Source organism: Alexandromys fortis, unplaced genomic scaffold (genome assembly GCF_014885135.2).
Source record: "Alexandromys fortis isolate MF-2015 unplaced genomic scaffold, M_Fortis_MF-2015_v1.1 scaffold_376, whole genome shotgun sequence".
NCBI classification, from domain to species: domain Eukaryota; kingdom Metazoa; phylum Chordata; class Mammalia; order Rodentia; family Cricetidae; genus Alexandromys; species Alexandromys fortis.
Window position 1 is genome coordinate 433,027 of NW_026068259.1, and position 22,120 is coordinate 455,146.

The following is a 22,120-nucleotide window of genomic DNA, read 5'->3' on the forward strand; positions in this document are numbered from 1 at the left end:
GATCAGATATCTGAAGAACACATCTGTTACTATTTAAAAGTATGTCTTATGTTCCCAAGTGTAGTGGTATGTTGTGATCCAACAAATAAAGCTTGCCTGAAGATCATAGTGCAGAGCTAAGCCACTAGTTAGCCATAGAAGCCAGGCAGTGTTGGCACATAGCTTTTCCACTAGGGAGGTGGAGACAGGAGTCATATGGCTGGGCACAGACAATAATAGTAAGGCGGGAGGAGACAGGAAGGCACTCAGATTCAATCTGAGGTTTCACAGAAACAGGATACCTACCCCATTCGATCTGAGCACTGGTAGAGGTAAGAACTCTTAATGGTTGGCTGCTCTGCTTCTCTGATTTTCAGCATTAACCCCTACATCTGATTCTGGGTTTCTATTATTAAGAACAGTTAGAACATGTTACACCCAAGTCAGCTAGTAAACCACTGCTGTGATCTAAAAAGTTTTACTTCTAAAGATTTATTTAATGTCCACGAGTGTTCTGCATATACAACTTTATACCAGAAGAGGGCACCAGATCTTATTACAGATGGTTGTGAGCCAACAAGTGGTTGCTGGGAATGGAACTCGGGAATTCTGGACGAACAAACAGTGAGTGCTCTAAGTAGCTGAGCCATTCGTTACTTTAGGCCAGGTTTTCACTTCGAAAGGACTGGTGACGTTTCATAATCTCCCTAAGACGAGGCAATCATAACTGTATCCAGATGGCTCAGCAAAGATGACACCACCCAACCCCTGCAAATTGTCCCCCATCCTCCACACACAGATCATGGCATGCACATGCACTCATAGAATATAAATGTAATTAAAACTTTAAGAATATGCCAAAAGAAAACAACCACTCAAGGAGGTTGGCTTAGACAAAATACAGGTGACATCTAATTTGTTAGTATTGCATTTTCCCCAGATATTACTCAAAGTGAAACAAAATAAACTATAAGTAAAACAAAAAAGGACAAACTGCAAAGTATTATCAAAACTTTTTATTTTCAATACAAGATAAATACCATGCTTGTTACTAGTGCAGTTTAAGGCCAACAATGACCATATAGCAAACTGCTCAACAGTCACCTAAATGCTAAAGGAAGGAGAGACAAAGTAAACATTAAACACAAAATTGCAAGTACAAACATTTTAATAAAATGGGAATGAGCCTTTTGAAAGAAGCTAATATGGAAGTCTAGTTTTCATGGACATCAAAATGATGCCTATTTGATGGAATATTACCTTACCTTTTGCACAGAAATCTTATGAAGTCACCACACCACATTCAACAGCTAAAATTTCAAGACTTTTCTTTGGCCTTCTGATATTAGACAGCTTATTTACAAAGGATGATTATTCAATAACTCATGAGTACTGTAATATGATACAATTTTTTGTTGTTAAGGGCTTTCCATTAAAAATTGTAAAACAACTTTGTAAGGCTGTTCTGGACTGTAAACTACTTTGCTAATACACCACGGGATGCAAAAGAAAAAATACTAGACCTCTTTAAGGCTAAAGTCATAAATGTTATAGATGCAGTCCTCAAAACACATTATAATTCACCCCAAAGGGTCATTTCCCATTAAATACCACCTGAGTACAATTTCCAAAAGAAAAAATAATAAACAAACATGAATTTACCACTGTATTTTAAAATAATTTGCATACAGAAAATGATGAGAAGTGTTACGCAGTAACAGTGTAGCAAAAAATACACCTTCAAAATGAAATATTTCTACTAAAAGAAGGGTCTCTCCAATTATGAAATGAATGTTAATTTACTCCCATGGTGGAGTGTCAGGTACTCCCACATGAAAAACTGCTCGTAGTATTTACTATCCACAGATACCATTTCAGTCAAAATTTATGTGACTTCAATTAAATTTTACCTAATATTTTAAAAGCCTCCCATTACAATATAATTAATGTGATGGGACATCTTTAAAACCCTGAAATCTGGCTATACGTAACCAAGAGTTCATCCACCCCATACAAAAGCCACAGTAGCTGTATAGTCAGAGAAGGCCGACAACCTGCAGCTTAAAAAAACACTGGGTTAAGACAAACCTAAACCAATCTGAACATAACACAATACACTGAATAGTTCAAATACCCATAAATTCATATTGTTTCTTTCTAATGCCAAGAAAGAAGAGTATAAGAACTTCCTCCCAGAAGCCTAGACACTTAATACATTTTCTACTTTGACTTAAAATAAAACAAATTCTAAATCTTGATTTAAATAAAATCTAAATTTAAAAAAAAATCACATTATGAACACAAGAAATACCATATATAAGGCCACATCTCAATAAATTCATAATTTTTGGTTAAATGTTTATTTAAAAATTAGTCTAAGGCTTCTAGGAGTCAAGTTGCTAAAAAATAAATACACTGGTGTTTTAATTGAAGATTAAAGTTAACACATATACTATAAGAACATAAAAATAGAATGCTTTGCTACAAAAATCCTACTTAATATATTTCAGCACAAAAATGTCTAATATGTACAGTGGAGAAGCGTGCATTTAGTAAGTACATACAACTAGGGGAAACATTTACAGAGAGCTAAGGGTGCAAATGAACTTCAATGAGTAAAATTAAAAAAAATCAGTTATCTGTGCAATAGCAAGAATATCAATACTGTATTCTCAGTAAAGAATCAGAACATAAACTTCCTCTTAAAATAACTTAAGCTAAAACTTAAGACCCAACTCTGGGGCTTGCAAGATACAAATAATGCAATGACCACCTGGGTAACAGAACTGGAATGTCAAGAGCACTCAGTAGAGCCTTGCACTAGCATCTCATTGTATGAAACAGAAAAGTACTTATTGGCACATTTCAACACACAGGGAAAGAAAGTCTTACCCTTTTCAACAATTTCCCTTCACTACAAAATGCTATAATGCTCATCAAAACCTCCATGTTTATTTTTTGAATTGACTTTAAACTAGTAAAAACGAAAGAAACATTCTCCATAGGAGAATCAAATGAAAATATCTTAAGCTACACGTTATTTGTGAATTCCAAATTGTAGTTAACTGCTTAAGAATATGCTAGGTAAAAGAGCCATTAAATGGGCTAACATATATGATCAATAGCTATGGCAAGTTACTCAAAATCTTGCTGGAAACTGACAAAACAACATAAACACTTATAAATTTACACTGAAATATTGTTTCTACAAACATATTTCCTTTACCTCACAGCAGTACAATGAACTCAGGGTGCTGCTCCAGGAGAAACACCATGTGGGTCTTTCCCACGCACCTATAACTTTACTACTAGGCTGCAGCAATAGGCAATGCTAGGATTCAGAATACACTCAGGCTTGTTTTCATCACCAATATATGGACAATAATTTTAAACCCCCCATCACTTTTTTTTCTAGTTCTCTCTATATATTTGTTTATTTGGTGTGTTTGCAAAGATTTATCTCTTTGGATTGCTTTTACACATTAAAAACAAGTTTTCAAATAACACTGGTTCCTAAACATAAAGATTTTGACAAATAAAACAAGATTTGCAATTGTTACTTTTACTGCTATACATTCATGTGTTAACAGGTAGGAGACTTTGCAAATTTAGTCAAACCAAAGTTATTTTATTTCTTCCTGACAACTTAAAATAATTGACCACCAGCAGCGAACAACTGCCATCCACTCACACTATCTGCAACCAAAGTCACTTAATGAAATAAGCCAAGCAAGAAGGGTGACAGAAAGGCAATTAAAGGGTTCCACTGATTAAAAAAAGAAAGAGAAGGTAATGAAGGATTAAAATTAGTACAAAATCTCCAGTTTCATTTCAAGTATATGTATTTGTGATTCCATTTTAAAAGTGTTCAGAGAAAATTGATCTCATGGACATTTTACTTACCTTTTAATCTTACTATTAACTAATTTCCCTTGTAAACATATGCATGTCCAAACGTCTTCACATTAGAATATTGTAATTAAACTATTAAAAAAGCTAAGAAATGACAAAAACTTACAATACCTATACACAAAACAAGAAAATAGATTTTGATACAACTCTCAAATAAAAAGGCAACTTGCATTTTAACAAGATTTAAACACTTAAGAAAAATCATTTCTGAGAGCTAACAGTTCTGATAAACACCAATGATCTCTTGCAAAAATACTTTGCTCACAAAATGTTTTTAAATGAACTGGCAGTGGTAAGGATATTTTGAAACTGAAGAACACCAGTGCAAACCTCTCGAGCTGCACATTATCTCTATCTATGGTACACAAATACCCAAAGCACTGCCCTTAAATTTTAGACAAACTTTAAAAGTCAATGCCTACTATCCAAAGATCTCTTAAGTAATAAGATCTTTAAAACATATTTAAAACAAATTATCTTAAGGATTTTATCTCAAATTTCTTTAGTACTTCAGATTTTTAACTTCCTATAAAAATAAGTAATCAAGCTGACAGACTGTCTCTGCTAATTTTGCAGAACACATGCTAGCCAGGTACTTTGAATACAGCCTTTGGGCTGGGATTAAAAGGAAAAAAATTAAGAGTCCTAACTTTAATCAAGCATAAAGAGGGTTACATGAATTATACACAGAATTCTTTGAATCATAAAGACAGGGTGTAACTATAATCTCCCATTACTCACACGGAAGAATAAAACCCTTCAGACTTTCTACCCAGAAGAACAGTAGGACTTTCTTTATTCACATTTATCTGCTGTATGACTATATTTACACTGCCTATAGAACCATCAGCAAGAAACAGTAAACTACTGTCAGAATTACCAAAATCAGAATTACCAAAACCTCTCTTAAATGCTAGCACTTCACAATTAATTATTTTAGTAATCTCGGGAATAATTAAGCTGCACTACTGTAGCAACACATGAGTCTTTACCAAAAAAGTTACAACCTCAAATTTTTGACCCCTAACACACTGACTGGATTGCTATATCTGCCAATTTCAATTTTTACAAGTTTACATACCATTCAGCAAAATCACAAGCTAACTAGGTAAAAACAGCTTAAAAAGCAGAATATAGAAATATTAAATATCCATGTAATTACCTATTCTAATATCAAAATCAAGGGCAAGAGACACTTAATTGGTTATGTTTAATTCACTGAACGCAAGATTAAATTGATGCATATCCAAATACCCTATTGCAATGCTTTTTTTTAAAGGACAGTAAAAATGTTGTCATAGTAACATTATCTTTAGATATTGCTGAACACAAGACTTTCCCTGAGGTGTAAACATCAAATAACTTTACACATCAGCCCCATTAAACAGTTTATTACAACACTACATCTATTGTAATCAAAGTGGTGCTGTTTACAGACATTATCATATGAACATTTTTAACAAGAACAAACTACTATAAAAACAAGCATTTACTTGAATTTTTTCCAATGGCTTGCACATTATAATAGCCAAATATATATAACCAGTAATAAAGTTGCAAAAGCTATTAACTTTTTAATCACACAGATTTCCTTCAAATAAAACAGTTAAGCAACATAAAAAATAAAAGTAGAGCTACTGGTTACCATTTATGCAGATTTGCTTTATTCAGATCTATTCCTGTTCAGTTTATCCATGAATCCTTACAGGTTCAGTTCAATCACAAGAAGCAAACTGCTGGACAAGCGTCACTTTTCCCTCATGAAGACTGTTTGTCTTGGAAGGTGTTCCTCTTCCTTCAGCTGTAATGTGTCAAAATTTGTGATGTAGATTTTGCTATTCCCCAGAATACACAGAAAAATGTTGGCTTAGCTACACATACACAAGTCGTGCATCTACTCACTCTTAGGAATTCTAACACAAAATAAAAGGTAACTCAAACAGGAGCTGCTTGCACGGTGGAGAAATGCTCCAGATTTACAGATGCCAAACGAGAAATTCTCATTTCGTTCTTTTTATACATTTCTACCTTTGAAGTTCAGTGATTGTCATCTGAAGACCAATATTTTGTACAATATATATGAATTTTTAAGAGTAAAAAATTACAAAAGCAAATACAGCAGCTACTGTTTCTGTGATGATGAGAACAGTCATACATCATTTCCTAAAATATGCATACTACAAAATAAATGGGAAAATGTTTGGATTTGAATGTAGCTACTTTTCATTCATCCACACAATTTATTAAACAAATGCTGAACTGAATATAAAATGCAATGAAATTTACAAATTAACTGTAATTTGACAGCATACACGAAATTCTGTCAATCTGTTATAAACCAATGGTGTTCCATGTTACAAAATTTATAAATACCTCAGCATGGACATTAAATATGACATCCACATACAAATCTTTAGACATGATACAAATTTGAGACGTTACTTTCATTCTATTTCTCCTATATCCACTGACCAAACAGAAACTAATGGGAATCTACAATGATAAACTTCATTGAAAACTTACATAAAGAGGGAAAGGGAAACGAATAGTAAAATTGAGATACTATAGTTTCAGGAATATATACATATATATAAATAATATATATGTAAATCCAAAAAAACATTAATTTAAAAATATCATTGAAATATCAAATATTTAAAATAGAAATACTAAAGAGGTAGTTTAATATTTTTCAAAAGCACACAAAGGTTAGTGACATCCTGTCATAAAAATTTTAAAAGATCCTATGCTATTTATAGTTAATGGTAGTTTCGATGACAACCATAAATTGTGTTCAATTATCTTTAGGAGACTCTTAAGAATATCAGTATATAGACACATATTCACACTTCCTAATAAAAACATAAATCTTAAAGGTACAAAAGGGTCTTTCTCATCTAAATGCTTTCTATACATCTGTACTTTTTAAACAAACATTTAAGCTATTTATAGTATCACCTTTTGTCCTTCCACTTTCATGTCAGTTTGATGAGGCTTACATAGAGAAACTACTTAATAGAAAAAATGTGTGACGTCAATTTTGAAATATTCTTATTTTACAGGTTACAAAATTCTAGTAGGACTAGAATTTTTCTGTTTTCTGGACTTGATACTAAGAATGAATCAAGGACTTCTCATATGCCCATGACCTACGAAACAGTACACTCCCACCACTAGTGAAATTTAAAAACATTAAGGCATTAGAAAAAGGACAAAGCACATATGTTTTAAGCTGCTAAACAGATTGCAGGGAAATTCATAATTCCTACTAAAAAAGGAATGCTATCTCCCCTAATATTTTTGTTGTGTTACAAAAGATTAAGAATGGATCACTGAGAGACAAATCATTTTAAAATCACAGTGTGGGGATAGGAAAAAAAAGAAAGAAAATCAATCTTTCAAAAAGCCACAGGGTGGTGGTGACGCACGTCCTTTAATCCCAGCACTTGGGAGACAGAAACAGGCTGGCCTGGTCTACAGAGAAAATTCCAGGACTATAAGGTAGAGAAAGGCTGTCTTGAAAAACCAAAGGAAAAAAAGCCACAAGGGGGGCTAGAGATATGGCTTAGTGATTAAGAGCACTGACTGCATTTCCAGTTCTCCCAGAGGTCCTGAGTTCAATTCCCAGCAGCCACATAGAAGCTCACAACTATCTGTAATGAGATCTAGTGCCTTCTCCTGGCCTTCAGGCATAGATGCAGGCAGAACACTGTATACGACATTATGGATTAAAAAAAAAACAAAAAACAAAAACAAAGCATAGGGTACATATTACCATGACCCTAATTTACTATTTTTATATAGGAAATCTTGTTTGTGATGTCACAATACACATCTTTATGCAGGACTAATGAACTCATCTTTTGCTACGTATCTTTACGTAAGTCTTCACTAATTAATAAATCCTAAAATTTTACCATACAGACATAAAATTTAGGGAACATTCTAGAAGCTTTTATTTCTAGTTCTAAACACTTTACATAAACACAAATTTTACAATCTCAAACGGAAGCAAACTTTAAAGGCAATACAACCCATTTCCAATAACCCAATTCCATATAATAATCTCAAAGTCTAAGTAGACATCTGCATAAACAAAGATTATCAAAAAGCTTCAAAGTGACAAATACATTCAATACTGGTATGTTCAAAATAGCATTTAATCAACTCTGTACTGTCAAGTCGCACAATTACTTGCTCTAGCTGTCAGTTATAAAAAGGGAACCTATGTAAACAGCTATTAAATGAACCAAGACAGTGCAACTAGTTTCAAAATCTGCAAGCTAACGCAAGCAGTATAATTTTAATACAGAGCAAAATACCTATATTTTGATGTGGTATCAAACCATTAACAACTCAAATTGAGTGTTCATCACTTAAATGCAAACTTGGCATTATTTGTATTTTAAAATTCAAGAAAAAAAATCATCTTTTAAAGAAAAGCATTTGAATATTTATTTTATAGAATTCTCATAAGTTTTTATACTGCATGTTTGTATTTATTTCTGAAATAGGATCTTAGTATAGAGGCCCTGGCAAGCCTGGCTGGCCTGGAGCTCACAGTATCTTCCTGTAGTCTCTAGGTGTTGGATGAGGTCAAGGTGTGCACTACCACACCCAGCTCTTACAGGTTTTCATATTAATGTGCTGAGTCAAAAAGGATCCTCACATAATTTTAGAAATTCAATGCCTTTAAATAAATAAAGTTTAATCTTCTATATCTGGAAATTTCTCCCTAATGAGGTTTGGGGATGAAGTAGGCAACAGAAGCATCTAAACTTATATTAATTCTTAAGTTTCTTTTTATATGGACTAGAACACAGTACATAAAAAGCAATTCTTTTTATTACTGGTGCTCACAAAAAGTTTCTAGCTAACCAAGAGTTTATACTGTCCTGTTTTTCTCTAAACATCATACTTACCCTTACTCTACAAAATACATAATTAGATGTTCTATGCAACTGACTCCATGGTAGAAATAAACTCCATTACAAAAAAGAAAAAAAAATAGACTTTGTATCAAAAAGAATCACCCAAAAGACATGGAGATTTCAAAAGAAGCTGTTACTTACAATTCACCTACATCAAGAGGTAGATAGAACTTTCTAACCACAGAAAGCAAAAACATTAATTTGGATTAACATGAATGGCGCTCTTCTCTTACTGGTTAGTGGGTTTCCTTTAAACAATGCTAACTGAATATTCATTAAAAAATATACTTATTCAAACAATCAAATATACAAACTAAACAATGGTAGGAAATTTCACACTGAGATGAAAGTGAGAGCAAGGTGACTCACATTGGCATTCAAATTTTTTTAAGACAGAGAAACATCAATTATTTATAATCAAAATTATATTCTTAAACCACAGTGAGCAAAAAATACATCCAAGGGATCACTTCCTACTCTTTCTTGTCACTTCAATTAAGACACTGTAATAAGACAGATTTTTCAAATACTAAAAATATCAGAAATAAGAAGAGAAATGAGAACCAGCATAGCAAGATAAAGCACAGCAACTGAGACAGATGGACACAAGGCTGGGGAGGAATACTAGGCAGTAACAAATGACCTAAGAGATGTAGAAATAATTAAGATCTTGTTGACAGTCAGTTATTGTTCATCAAGCAATGAAAAGAATTTTCACAAAAGCCTCAGCATAACACTCCTAAGGAGATGAAACATCTTAATTTGGGCTTTTCCTCCAAATTAACACAAAGCTATAGTAACCTAAGTAAGCAATACAAAGTATCCTAAAGTAATTAATTAAATTCAAATTCATGACATTTACACCAAAAGTAATCACATGGCCACACTCCAAACACAGTACTTAGTAAAGAATATAACCACTTGAGAAATGTAAATTTCTTAAACTAGAAAGAGAAGCCTGAATAAAAAGCATCTCAAAAAAAAATTTGCTTTCATTATTCTCCAGTACACAAACTCAGTTGTTAGCAGAAACTTCTGAGCTGAGCAGAACTGTTCTAAACAGTCAGGTGAACACAATCTAAGAACTCAACTGTAACTGTAACATTTCTTTATGAACACAATCTTACACCTTTTATTTTGCTCAGAGTGGTCTGAGAATAAGGCAAAAATTACAGAATATGAAGCACAATGCATTTACACACTGGAATTTACAAAACTTTTCTCATTTAAGTATTATTACCTATTTGAACTTGGATATGAAATGCTTTTAGAAAAACTAATACAGTTTTCAAATGAGAATGTAATTAACATTACCCAACAGTTCAAACACAAAAAAAAAAACTTAGGATGGGACAGACATTAACAGCTGCCAACCAACATCAAGTTTCCAGAATCTGCCCTTTCCCACCTCAACACTTGATAGTGTATTACATTATTAACTTATACAAAGACTGATATTTACTTTATTGTTGAAGCACTTCTTAATCCATTTAAGAGTTACATGAAAATTCAAAAGGACTCATATTCAAAAACTTCTAAAGAGGTCAACAGACCTTATAAAGTAGTAAAATTTGCAAATAGGTTTGCACTTGAATATATATATTTAATCCCAGCCCCCACCCACTTACATCTACTTACAATAAATATTGCTTGGCATATAGCAATGGTACAATAATCCAGGAAAACATCTCCCCCCACTCCTCATTAGGAAGGCTTTTGTAAAATTTTGCTTGGATGAAGGCACACAACAATATTACAACTCAATTCTGATTAATGTACAAACAAAACATGGGATTTGGGATATGGTACATCACTGATTGCAAAAACATCAACAGCTTGACACTAGGAAATTGTGGTTGATGTCTGAAAGACATGGAACTCAAATCATGACTATATTTAAGTATATACGCTTGACTGGAATATATATCCAAAGTATGTAAAAATTAACAATGAAATTTTCAAAAGGAACATAACCTGCTTTACTGAATTAATTTTAAAGACCCATGAGAAAACTGCTACTTATTAACTACATATGAATTGTTTAGAGGCCCCTTGATGGGCACACTGAATAAATGAAAATGTATCCAAGTTTCACTGTCATTGTCTTTGGTAACTGTAAGATAGTTGATAAACTGCAAAGTCTAAAGTAAATAATTATAAAATACAATGTGTAGAACCTGTACCTTATCAAATGACAAAGAATTAGACATTTCAAGTAATAACCTAATCAGAATTCACCATAAGGGATTTTTACTAGGAATAAAAACTTCATTTAAAATTTAGTTTAGTTTTATATGGTACAATGTTCAATTTTTATATTCAAGCATCACCAACTTTAGAAATTTTAAAACTAGATGTTTTGAGAATTAAAACTTTTAATACAACATAACTAATAAAAAGGTCTTAATGAATATTCAAGGACATATTAAAAATGTAAGACAAGGTATTAAAGTCATGTTTCTCATTTCAAAAAACCCTGAAACGGCAAGAGTGGTTAACTCTTATGCTTCATAAAAATTAGACATCTTTTTTTCTCGTGTGCGTGTGTCTGAGTGTGTACGAGAGAGAGGTAATTAAAGAAACTGCTGTCACAAATTATATACACAATAAAGCCAATTACAATTTAAATATTAACAATTTTCAGGACTGGATTACCAGTAAGTTTCCTTGAAATATTTACATATAGAGGATTTGTTTTAAGCCTTATCTAACTCCAATATGCCATCAATATATGGAACAAAGGTGTTAATAGATTAACCTGTCACATGCAAGATTCACAGTGCTCTTTCCCCATTCTTCATGAAACATTGTTCACAAATATAAAATAAAATTACATGTAAAAATGAAGCATAAACAGACAACCCATTCTACTTTATGAAAAAAGTACACAAAATTTTAAAATACAGAAAAAAAGACAATGATTATGGCTTATGAATGAAACAAGGAAAATTATTTCCAATTATTTCTAACTTGGGATGTATGGCTTAGCACAACTTAACGCTTTTAGATTATGTACCCTGAACCCACTTTATACCTTCTGCACAATTAAAAAGATAATGCTCCTTTAAAAAAAAAAATCAAATGCCAGAAATTTTTTTCTAAAATGTAATTTTTTAATGGGAAAAACTCTTTCAATGCTGAAAAACATCTTTTTATATTATTATAAACTATTATAAAGTTAGATGTTCTTAAAAAGTTTCAGGGACAAATGAAGTTAGTTCAAGGGAGAAAGGACAGAAACTTTATTTTTGAAAATCCAAGCACATAATATTCATATCAGAAACAATTCCCTGTTGTTTTATAAATATTTTAAATCATATGCAAACAATAAATATGATTACAAGAATCCAAATTTTTAAATTTTAGAAGTACACAATGAGTCCTCTTGATTATTTTTTTAAGACCATAAACAATCTGAAATCTAAGTCACAGAACACTTGCAGAATTCAAGGAAAAAAGGTCAAGATTTTTTTACCTGTGATGGCTTACCTGCTTTCAGATGTTTTCAGAAGATTAAATCAGAACAAGTACTTGGACCACTTAAAATGTAGGTATATTTACTGTATAAACAACAGCCTTGGAGTTATAATTACTGTTAATAGCACACACACACACATACTAAATATAAGAATAAAAAATAATGCCCACCTTCTAACGATGACGGTATTCTCGCTCTCGGTCACGCTCCCGGTCACGGTCCCTATCCCGATCCCTGTGTCTCTCCCTCTCTCTGCTTCTCTCTCTGTAATAATCATCATGACGATCTCTACTCCGAGATTTATGACGCCGACTCTTTTCCCGTGATCTACTATGGTCCCTTTCTCTTGATCGTTCACGTCTTCTAAAAGAAATTACTGGATTAATGCTCTCCATAGCTGGGAAGCTTCAAAAGACATTCAATATAGTTGTCTTTTTTATCACTAGTTTCATTTTCCAGTTTCTAGTTTTCAGTTACTAGTTAACCAGTCTAAAAATATTAAACGTAAAATTTCAGAAATAAAATATTTTTATACCATTCTGATTAGCTGTAGGAGTGGAGGAAGCCAGCATAAATGAAGTTCTAAATCAAAGTACACTGGCTATGTGGGAGCTCCAAGGCTCCTAATACTCCCATGTAACATTGGCAAAAAAGGTTCCCATAAAGGCAGGCTCAAGATGGGGTAGCAAGCTCCCATCAAGAGTCTGAGTGTTTATGAAGTGTGTGCAAAGACTAAACAAAGGCAGCTTCTCTGGGATGTCTTTTTAGAATGCAACTACTACTCTACAGAAATCTACCTAGATAGCTAGTCCCTCCCAATAATTGAAGCTAATATATGCACAGAAGTTCCAGGATGCAGCTGTAGCAGAACCTTCCTGATCCTGACACTACTCAAAGTGTGTCTGTCCCTTCAGGTGCAGCCCCTAGTCATGGTTCTAAGACTCAAAACACCTAGACTGTGGCAACCATCATGATGAAATCTTTTTTACCATCTTACTTCTTCCTGCCAGCACTGTGACCCATCCCCATCCAGTGTATCCACACTCTATGCTGCGTCTCAAGGATTACAGTAGCACAGTGCTTATGCTTGGATAATCCTTAGATTATTTAGTAATAGCCCCAAGCTGTGAGAGCAGTGATGCTTGACAGGTAATCTGGACATTGTTCATTTAAGGGCAAAGGTGAAAATGAAAGTCATGCTAAAGTTGCTAAGGTTTACATTGAAACTCTGAAATAATGAAAAAAGAAATCTATGCTAATTGATTGGAAAAACCCAATCATAGCCGAAGCTCATGATAATTCCATTAGGTTAAATAAGAATTCTTTTATGTGATTTCTTTAACATGTAAATGGTTAAGTGTTAAGCTATTTGATCAAACTAGATGTCCTCACAAAGCAACAGGCATGATATGGTCTCCAGTTATGACAAATCTGTTCAAATATGCACATACTTAAATAGAGCCCAAAAGGTAGTAAGAAAGGAAAGACTGTGTCCAATATAAACTCCTTTTTCTTAATTAAGATACTACCTCCAGAAAAAGCATATTAAGGACAAAGTATCATACAGACAACTGAGAGCCAGCTCAGGAGTTAAAAACACTGGCTGCTCTTCCAGAGAATCAATATATTAAAAATGTAGCTGAGTGTGAAATCACAATAATCAGGCTGATTTCTGTAAGTTCAAGGCCAACCTGGTCTACAAAGAGACTGACTCAAAAGAGGCAACATCATGTGAAGACTAAACATTTACCTCCAAAAATACATAAAATTTCAAGATTAGTAAATGTGCTTTAAAAGTAACCTTTTAAAAACTGTATCTATTACAAGGGCTGAAAAGATGGCCGCGTGGTTGCTCTTGCAGAGGACCAGGGTTTGATTCCCAGTACTACAACCATCACAGCCATCCTAACTCTAGATACCTCAGGCACTAGCACACATGTGGAATACATGTATCCTGCAAAATATTCATACACATAAAATAAATCCAAAATAAAACTATCTGTTACAAAATACATTACCACACATTCATCTATTTATCAATCCCCTCTTTCAAAAACATCCTTTATCAAGCAATGTTTAATAGCTAAGGCCCCTGTCAACATTCAACATGTGTTCAGTAAGAAATAAGCATCAATAATAAAGACTAGATGCTACAGTAAATACTACAAAAGAAATAAAATATGACACACTAGATTCAGTTGAAACATGAAAAATGAAGACAAATGTATAGAGGAAAGAAAAACAAAAGAACAAATAAAATGGTTCCAAGGAGGAATAGCAAACAGTGAGATGGTCAATGCTTGCTGTGTCCACAGAAAGGGACACCCATTTGGCTAGAACAGTGAGTATGCAAGCTGTCAGAGTCAAAGTAGAGATTATATCTGCTTATGTGCAGTTAGTCTAAGAATAAACAGAAGCCATACAGTTCCTTGTATATAATTTTACTCTAAGCGAGTGCCTTGAAGGATTTTAGGAAGCACCAAGATGCCATTTAGAGTTAATCAAAAAAAAAAAAAAAAAAAAAAAAATCCACTCAGACTGCTGGGGACACATTAAGTAAAATCAGAGTCCCATTTTTTTTTTAGATTTATTTGTTATGTATACAGTATTCTGCCTTGCATGTATCCCTATGGGCTAGAAGAGGGCACCAGATGTCGTTACAGATGGTTGTGAGCCACCATGTGGGTGCTGGGAATTGAACTCAGGGCCTCTGGAAGGGTAGCCAGTGCTCTTAACCACTGAGCCATCTCCCCAGCCCCATTTTCTTTTGAAGTTCCACTTTGTCATTGTTGTTTTTTTTTTTTTTTTTTTTTTTTTTTTTTTTTTTTTTTTTGGTTTTTCGAGACAGGGTTTCTCTGTGGTTTTGGAGCCTGTCCTGGCACTAGCTCTTGTAGACCAGGCTGGTCTCGAACTCACAGAGATCCGCCTGCCTCTACCTCCCAAGTGCTAGGATTAAAGGCATGCGCCACCACCGCCCGGCTTTGTTGTTGTTAACTATTTAAAAAATACATGAGACAGGAAAGTTTTACCTTGATCCAGAGCCATAGGACTTGGACTCAATTCCATGAAGGCAATCTTGCAAAGAACTAATAAGAACTTTGCAACGATCATCTGCAGATACTTTGGACTGTTTAATTAAAGAAATTGCTGTTACCAATGTTTCAATAGCACTCCCATAATCACCTGCAGGGAAAAGAAAAAGTTAATAGCAAACAGTTTCCAAATTATCATCAAACCAACTATTTTGGAGTAAGAATGATGAAACAATTTTTTGGAAGTGTCTTTTAAGATGACCATAAATAATGACTTTTGTTCAGTGTCTTGAAATTTGCAAAATTCTTGTGTTCATGACGCTAGTGACTGTTGTTTCATGCAGAGGGACAGTTATTTTGCAAATATGAGAATAACTGAGCTATTTTTAGAACTCTGAACTACTGTATCAAAGTTAATATTTAATCTTTATATGTATACAAGTGTTTTGCCTACATATGTCTTGCATTACAAGCAAGACTGGTTGGTGCCCATGGAGGCCAAAAGAGGATATCAGATCCCTTGGAACTGGAGTTCTTTTTTAAATAGACTTAATTCACTTTTTTTTGTATATAAATCCTTATGTGGTGGCCACAGCTGGAGTCTGGGTCCTCTGAACAGAGACTCTGGTGTGGGTTTTCACAAGATGGTCAGTGAATTCCTGATAAGAAGACTTGGAGAACACAGACTCCTGCTAGAGGTCGAGGGTCAAGTAGCTATACTTTAGAGATGGCATCAAAGGTAGCCTTGGCAAAGTTGCCCATGATGGCAGTGAAGCCCCTGGCTGATGTGCAGTAGTCATCAATACCGGCCATCATTGGTAGCTTCTTGGGCACAGGGGCACAGTGCTTCTGGGGACAGGGGTGAGATGTACCAACACAGAGTTACAGTGGCCTGTCACCTTGTATAAAACAGTTTGAGGCTTGCCAAACGTGTTCCCCCAATTGACTCTCCCCACAGAGACGATGGAAAGCTTGGCCAAGATGATAACCCCTTGGATGGCACTTAACACCAAGACCAACATCACCATTTTCATTCCCAATAGCCCCCACTTCAACCACAGCCACAGCCTCGACCATGACTGTGCCCCCTGTATTTGCACCAGCGTCATCAGCCATTTGGAGTTTTCCCAGAGAAGCTATAGATGGTTCTAATCCATCACATAGGTGTTGGGAAGCAATCCTGGATCTTCTGGAGGACAGGCAGTACTGTTAACTCCTAAGCTCTCTCTTCAAATCCCAAAGTTAGTTATTTTTAATTTTATGTGTATGAATGTTTTGTTTGCATGTACATCTATGTGCCATGAGTGTTTGGTACCCAGTGAGGAAAGAAGAGGATACTGGATCCCAGCACTAGCAGCCAGTGCTCTTAATCAGAGCCATCTCTTTAACCCCCAATTAGTATTTAAATCTAAATATAGCAACTTAAAATTGGTGGTCTTTCCACTACAGACATGCATCTTCCTTCAACACTTTAAAATTAAATGATAATGATTTGGGAGCATATAGATTACATAGAGAGTAAGAGAACTATCTTTATAAACTTCACTTTAGATTTGGGTTTCGATTTTTTATTTTTACATTTTATTTTATGTGTACGGGCGTTTTGAATGCATGTGTGTCTACTTACTACAAGCATGCCTGGAGAAGCCAAAAAAGGGCCTCAGATCCTCAGGAACTGGAGTCAACAGACCGTTGTGCATTAACCCAGCGTCTTCTATAAGAGCAGCTAGTTCTTAACAACTGAGCCATCTCTCCAGCTCCTGGGTCTGGGGTTATTCTTAATATAAATAGCCATGTTAAAGAATGAACACTAAAACAAATATACAAACCAGCACTGGCATCAGACACAGCTCTTGAAATAGCACTGCTTGAGATGGCCCGATTTCTATTCATGATTTCTTCAAACTCAGCTTCACTCAATGGAGTTCTTGCAGTATCCATTTCCCTACAAAAGACAAATAAATGTTAAAATTGTTGGTAACAATGTAAACAACTCTACACTAACAAGATTTGACATTTGCCTAGGAGACAGCTGTTACTTTTCCTGATTCAAGAATGCTATTTTCTCTACCAGATCAAGCCTAAGCAAAATTCCCTTTATCACTGTCTTTTGGCTGAAGTAAAACTGGCAGCATAGAAATCATCTTCCTGAGGACAGAAATTATTTATGTGTCTACAATGTAAAAGACTTCCAGTCACAGTTCTTTATCTTTTCCTGACTGCATTTAACTCACCTCCCAGGAGGACCATAGTCACCCCTATCGTACGGTGGAGGTCGGCCATAGGGGTCTGTGGGCGGTGGCCCACGACTATCTGACGTTGGCATGCCACTATTAGTTGGTGGAGGGAAAAAAGCAGGATTCACATGTGGAGCTGGTGGTGGGGCACCTGGAGGTGGTCCCGGAAGGTGTGGAGGAGGAGCAAGTGTGAGGGGAGGCCCAAGTGGACCTGGTGGTCGAGGTGGAAAGGGGCCTGGAGGTGGAGGCGGTCCCTGCTGTGGAGGCGGTGGGCCAGGAGGAGGGCCATAGCCTGGAACTGGAGGCGGCGGCCCAGGAGGAAGTGGACCCAACGGAGGTTGCCCAAAAGGTTGTCCAGGAAAAAGAACTGGTGGTGGAGGGCGGTCTCCTCGATTGGGAGGTCCTGCCAGAGGAGGTGGCAGGACCTGACCAGGAGGTGGAGGACCTGGTGGACCAGGTGGGCCTGGAGGACCCAATGGTGGACGTGGTGGAGTCTGTCCGGCTACAAAATAAAGGAGAAAAACAGTTCAATAAAGATATTAACTATTATATGCCAAGATTTTATTTCTAAAGCAGAATTCATAAACCATGACTCTCTCTTTAAATGAAACCCATATGGTAATGATCTAACAACTACAAAGGTGAAGAATATCCTCACAAATTTAACCTCTTCAAATTATAATTAAGAAAAACCACAAAAACAAAACGAACAAATTTTAACACCTAAAGATACTTTCCATCTCTGAGCAAACACACTTCTTACAGTGACATCACCCACCTTATATTCTACTCTGATGCCAAGCTAGAAAGTGAAACAAGGAAAAATGGTCTTGAAAGGATTTTTTAAGAGGTAAGAAAATAAGACGGATGTAAATATTCTATATATAAGTCAAGCAAGTTTGGAGAAAAATAAAGACCTTTTAGGCCAAAAATGGGTATTTCCTCTATGCTGTGCCCCATATGCCATGGAATCCTAGTTTCCAGGAACAAAGGCCGAGTTCCTTTAACAAGATGCTTGATCAAATTTCCTGGGTTCCAAAAATAGCATAACAAGGAGAGTAAGTCACATTAATAATACATTACTTGAAAAAGAGAGAAAAGGAAAAGAGGTATTAAGCAGACATGATTTCTCCATGATAAACTTAAGCAAAGTTTTACCTGGGAAAGGTGGAGGTGGCCCTCCTGGTCCTGCTGGCCCAGGAAATCTGTCCCCACCGGGAACAGCCCCTGGAAAACGGCCCCGTCCTCTACCACCTTGTGGAAATGCTGCACGTGAACTGCCTCCTGGAGGACCAGCTTTACCTTCCCCAGACATCTGTCCTGATTGTGTAGCTGCAAACACCCAAATACTCATAAATAGCACTTATTAAAACATTCTCTGAATTGTAACCGTATTAGAAACTACTTCACAGTTCATTTATACTATTTTTCAATTTGCAGATGCCTATGCAAAGTACTTGGCTAGGAAAACCTTCACATTTATTTACTTTCTTAAGTCTTGAAATATTTAAGTTTAATGCACTTCCACTGAATAGATAAACATGTAGCTTTTAAAATACAGGTTGCTTTTAAAGTACTCTACAGCAGCCAAGACTTCAGAAATTCAGCAAAAACCTTAATTTCAATAGCAGATTATTTACCTTATTCTATGTAACATATTCTTAAATCTTAAATGCTAAAAAAATTAAAACAAAACAACCATCTGAATTTCTATTAATTATATGGGTCATTCATCTTATCTATTTATCTATTATTTATTTATTTTTGGTTTATTTGGAGCCTGTCCTGGAACTAGTGCTTGTAGCCCAGGCTGGCCTGGTACTCATCTTATCTCTTAAAAAAAAAAAACACTATGTAATAACAAATCTCTTCTACATTATTTTTTGCCAAGTAGCAAAAGGTTTTGGTGCCAAGTAGGATAAAAACAGGTCAGTAACTATTCCCTAGTTATCACTGGCCTCTCTATTCCCATCAAACACATCCATATAGCATTCCTCCTCTCTAACGTGAATGACAGGACAAGAATGGCGGCACTATAAACTCTCAACCTGCTGCTACATGCTGTTGGGTCTGTGACATCTAGAAAAACATGGAATGGGAGTTGGTTTCCAGTATATTAGCCCATACTCATAATCAATAATTAAAACAAGTTCATCCAATAAACTAAATAGTAAGCATAATATTTAAAAAAAATACCAGCAACACTGCTTAAAATACATTAAAAAAAAAAAAGGCTGCTCAGAGATTTGCTTACTTTTCCTGGACTGCATCTCAAACTGACTCAGGAACTGCTTATTGCACGGAGTCACGACAGGATTCTGACCATGAAGTTCTCTTTTAGGCAACAGATCCATTAACTTTTTGGAAGATGCTTCAGATCCAACACCAACAAGGGCAAATCTAAAAGATGTTAAAGGGGGTGGGAATAAAAGGGAAGTACTGAGATTGTTACTGTTGACTAAAAGAAGAAATGGTCTCAATTTACACGAGTCAAAATTACTGAAAGAGTCAAAAACAGACTCTTAAGGTTACACGCATTTACACTATCTTTTATAATGTACTATGAAATTCACTCACTTAAATTTTTTTAAATATTCATGTGTTTTACAAACATCTCATGGTTAATTTCATAACACTACTCATTATCAAAAGAAAATCTACAACCTCTACCACCATTCCCATTTACTCTCTTCCCTTAAACACAGGAAACCGTAACTATTTTGTTTTCTATGGATCTGCCTCACCTAGAATTTCAAACAAATGAAATATGCAGTCCTTTACAACCAGCTTCACTTAATGTTCAAAGCCTAGTCATGACACAACATGCATCACTAATTCATTTCTTTCAGTGGCTGAGTCATGTTCCACTGCAGACAATCATTTTTTGGTTTTGCTTTAAATCCACCCAACAGGCTGTTTTCACTTTTTACTGCTATAAAAAGATGTTCCATATAGGGGCTGGAGAGATGGCTCAATGGTTAACAGCACTGATTCTTCTTCCAGGACTCAGATTCAATTCCCAGTTCCCACAGGTTCAATTCCTAGCTCCCAATTCACAACCATTCATAACTCCAGTTCCAGGGGATCCAATTCCCTCTTCTGGTCTCCATGGGCATTAGGCACACATAGAGTGCACAGACATACATGCAGCCAGAACACCTATACACATAAAATAATTAAGTTTTGAAAGATGCTTAGTACTATTAGCCATCAAGGTACAAAACCATGAGATGTAATTCCCACCATAATCAAAATGACCACTATTCAGTGCTGGTGAAAATAATAAGAAACTATAACGTTCTGCACTAATGGACTATGCAATCTGGTAGCTTCTCAAAATGTTAAGCATTACTATATACCATATTAATTCCACTCCTAGGTATATGCCCAAAACAAGCAAAATTGTATGTTCACACAAAACAATAAACTAAAATTCTTAGAGACATTCCCCTTAATAACTAAAAGTATAAATCACCCAAACATGGATTGTGGATTCTTCCTTTAGTGCTAACGCCATTACATGGAACTATTACTAAACCATAAAAAGAAACCCTGATGCAGCTACACAGACAAACCTTGAAAACACTATACTAGGTAAAAGTCAACACACAGAACATCATTTTTGTTTCCATGAAATACCCAGAAGAGGCAAATTCTGAGGTAGAAAGTACATGAATGATTGTCAGCAAAGGAGACACAGGAATCAGGGTAATGATGCACCCAGGTTTCTCTGGTGAAGGAGATGATGAAACACTTTGAAACTAGATAACTACAATGGTTGCTTAACTTGTTGCTTAACTTCGTAAATATATTTTTTGAAGCACTGTATTGTGCTCATACACATAAATTAATGTAAAATTTCCAATAATGTGCCTACTAAATTATTTATAATAGCCACATGTGGAAACAACCACAATATCCAAAAGTAAGAAAAGTAATATATATTTATCACTATTTCTTCTGCTCTCTTCAATAAAACATGACAAAGTGTGAATTATGATTCTATTTTTAAGGGAAAATATGGAAGCACATTTATAAAGTGATTATCTAAAAATGGTGAAATTGTAGCAATTTAATTTCTTTTAAATACCTGCATTACATAATAATCCTATCCTATATATGTGATTTACAGATTAGAGAATAAGCCTGTTACATTTTATTTCAGTTACCTGTCATTCTTCATCATTTTTATTTTTATGGTGCTAGAATCAAGCCCTGAGCTTTTCCACATTGTGCAAGCAGCTCTATCACTGAGCTACAGAGCTACATACTGGGCTCTTCCTTATCTCTTAATCACAACAAAAACAATGCTTCTCAGCACTGTCATTTCAACCTTAGAAGGGATGTGCTCCTAGTCTGCCCACAGGCCCAACTCAACCAGCTTCAGTGCATGTTTAAAAAACAAAACCTATAAAATTTAAGTATGAACCTCTGCCTAGGATCATCCTTCTAGTGTATATGTTCATGTGGGTGCCTAGGAACTAACTCAGTGTCAGGTTTGTGCAGGCAGTATATTTAGTAGCTAAGCCATTTGTCAGTGCTTATGTGTTC

General features: G+C 35.1%; 1 protein-coding gene across 5 annotated transcripts in view; it reads right to left on the bottom strand.

Annotated features, from left to right (window-relative positions):
• Positions 1–980: 980 nt before the first annotated feature.
• The window catches only part of Cpsf6 (cleavage and polyadenylation specific factor 6), a 33,796-nt gene continuing 12,656 nt past the window's right edge, over positions 981–22,120 (bottom strand). The window contains exons 4-11 of one of the 5 annotated variants that reach the window (XM_050131695.1): positions 19,824–19,969; positions 18,728–18,901; positions 18,487–18,597; positions 17,567–18,071; positions 17,162–17,277; positions 15,330–15,483; positions 12,471–12,663; positions 981–12,382 (exon numbers count right to left, since the gene is read on the bottom strand). In XM_050131695.1, the coding sequence (XP_049987652.1) occupies positions 12,474–12,663; positions 15,330–15,483; positions 17,162–17,277; positions 17,567–18,071; positions 18,487–18,597; positions 18,728–18,901; positions 19,824–19,969 (1,396 nt within the window). In that variant the 3' untranslated portion in view covers positions 981–12,382; positions 12,471–12,473. The remainder of the gene's footprint in view (positions 12,383–12,470; positions 12,664–15,329; positions 15,484–17,161; positions 17,278–17,566; positions 18,072–18,486; positions 18,598–18,727; positions 18,902–19,823; positions 19,970–22,120) is intronic. The other 4 variants (XM_050131694.1, XM_050131696.1, XM_050131697.1 and 1 more) reach the window with 4 other exon arrangements.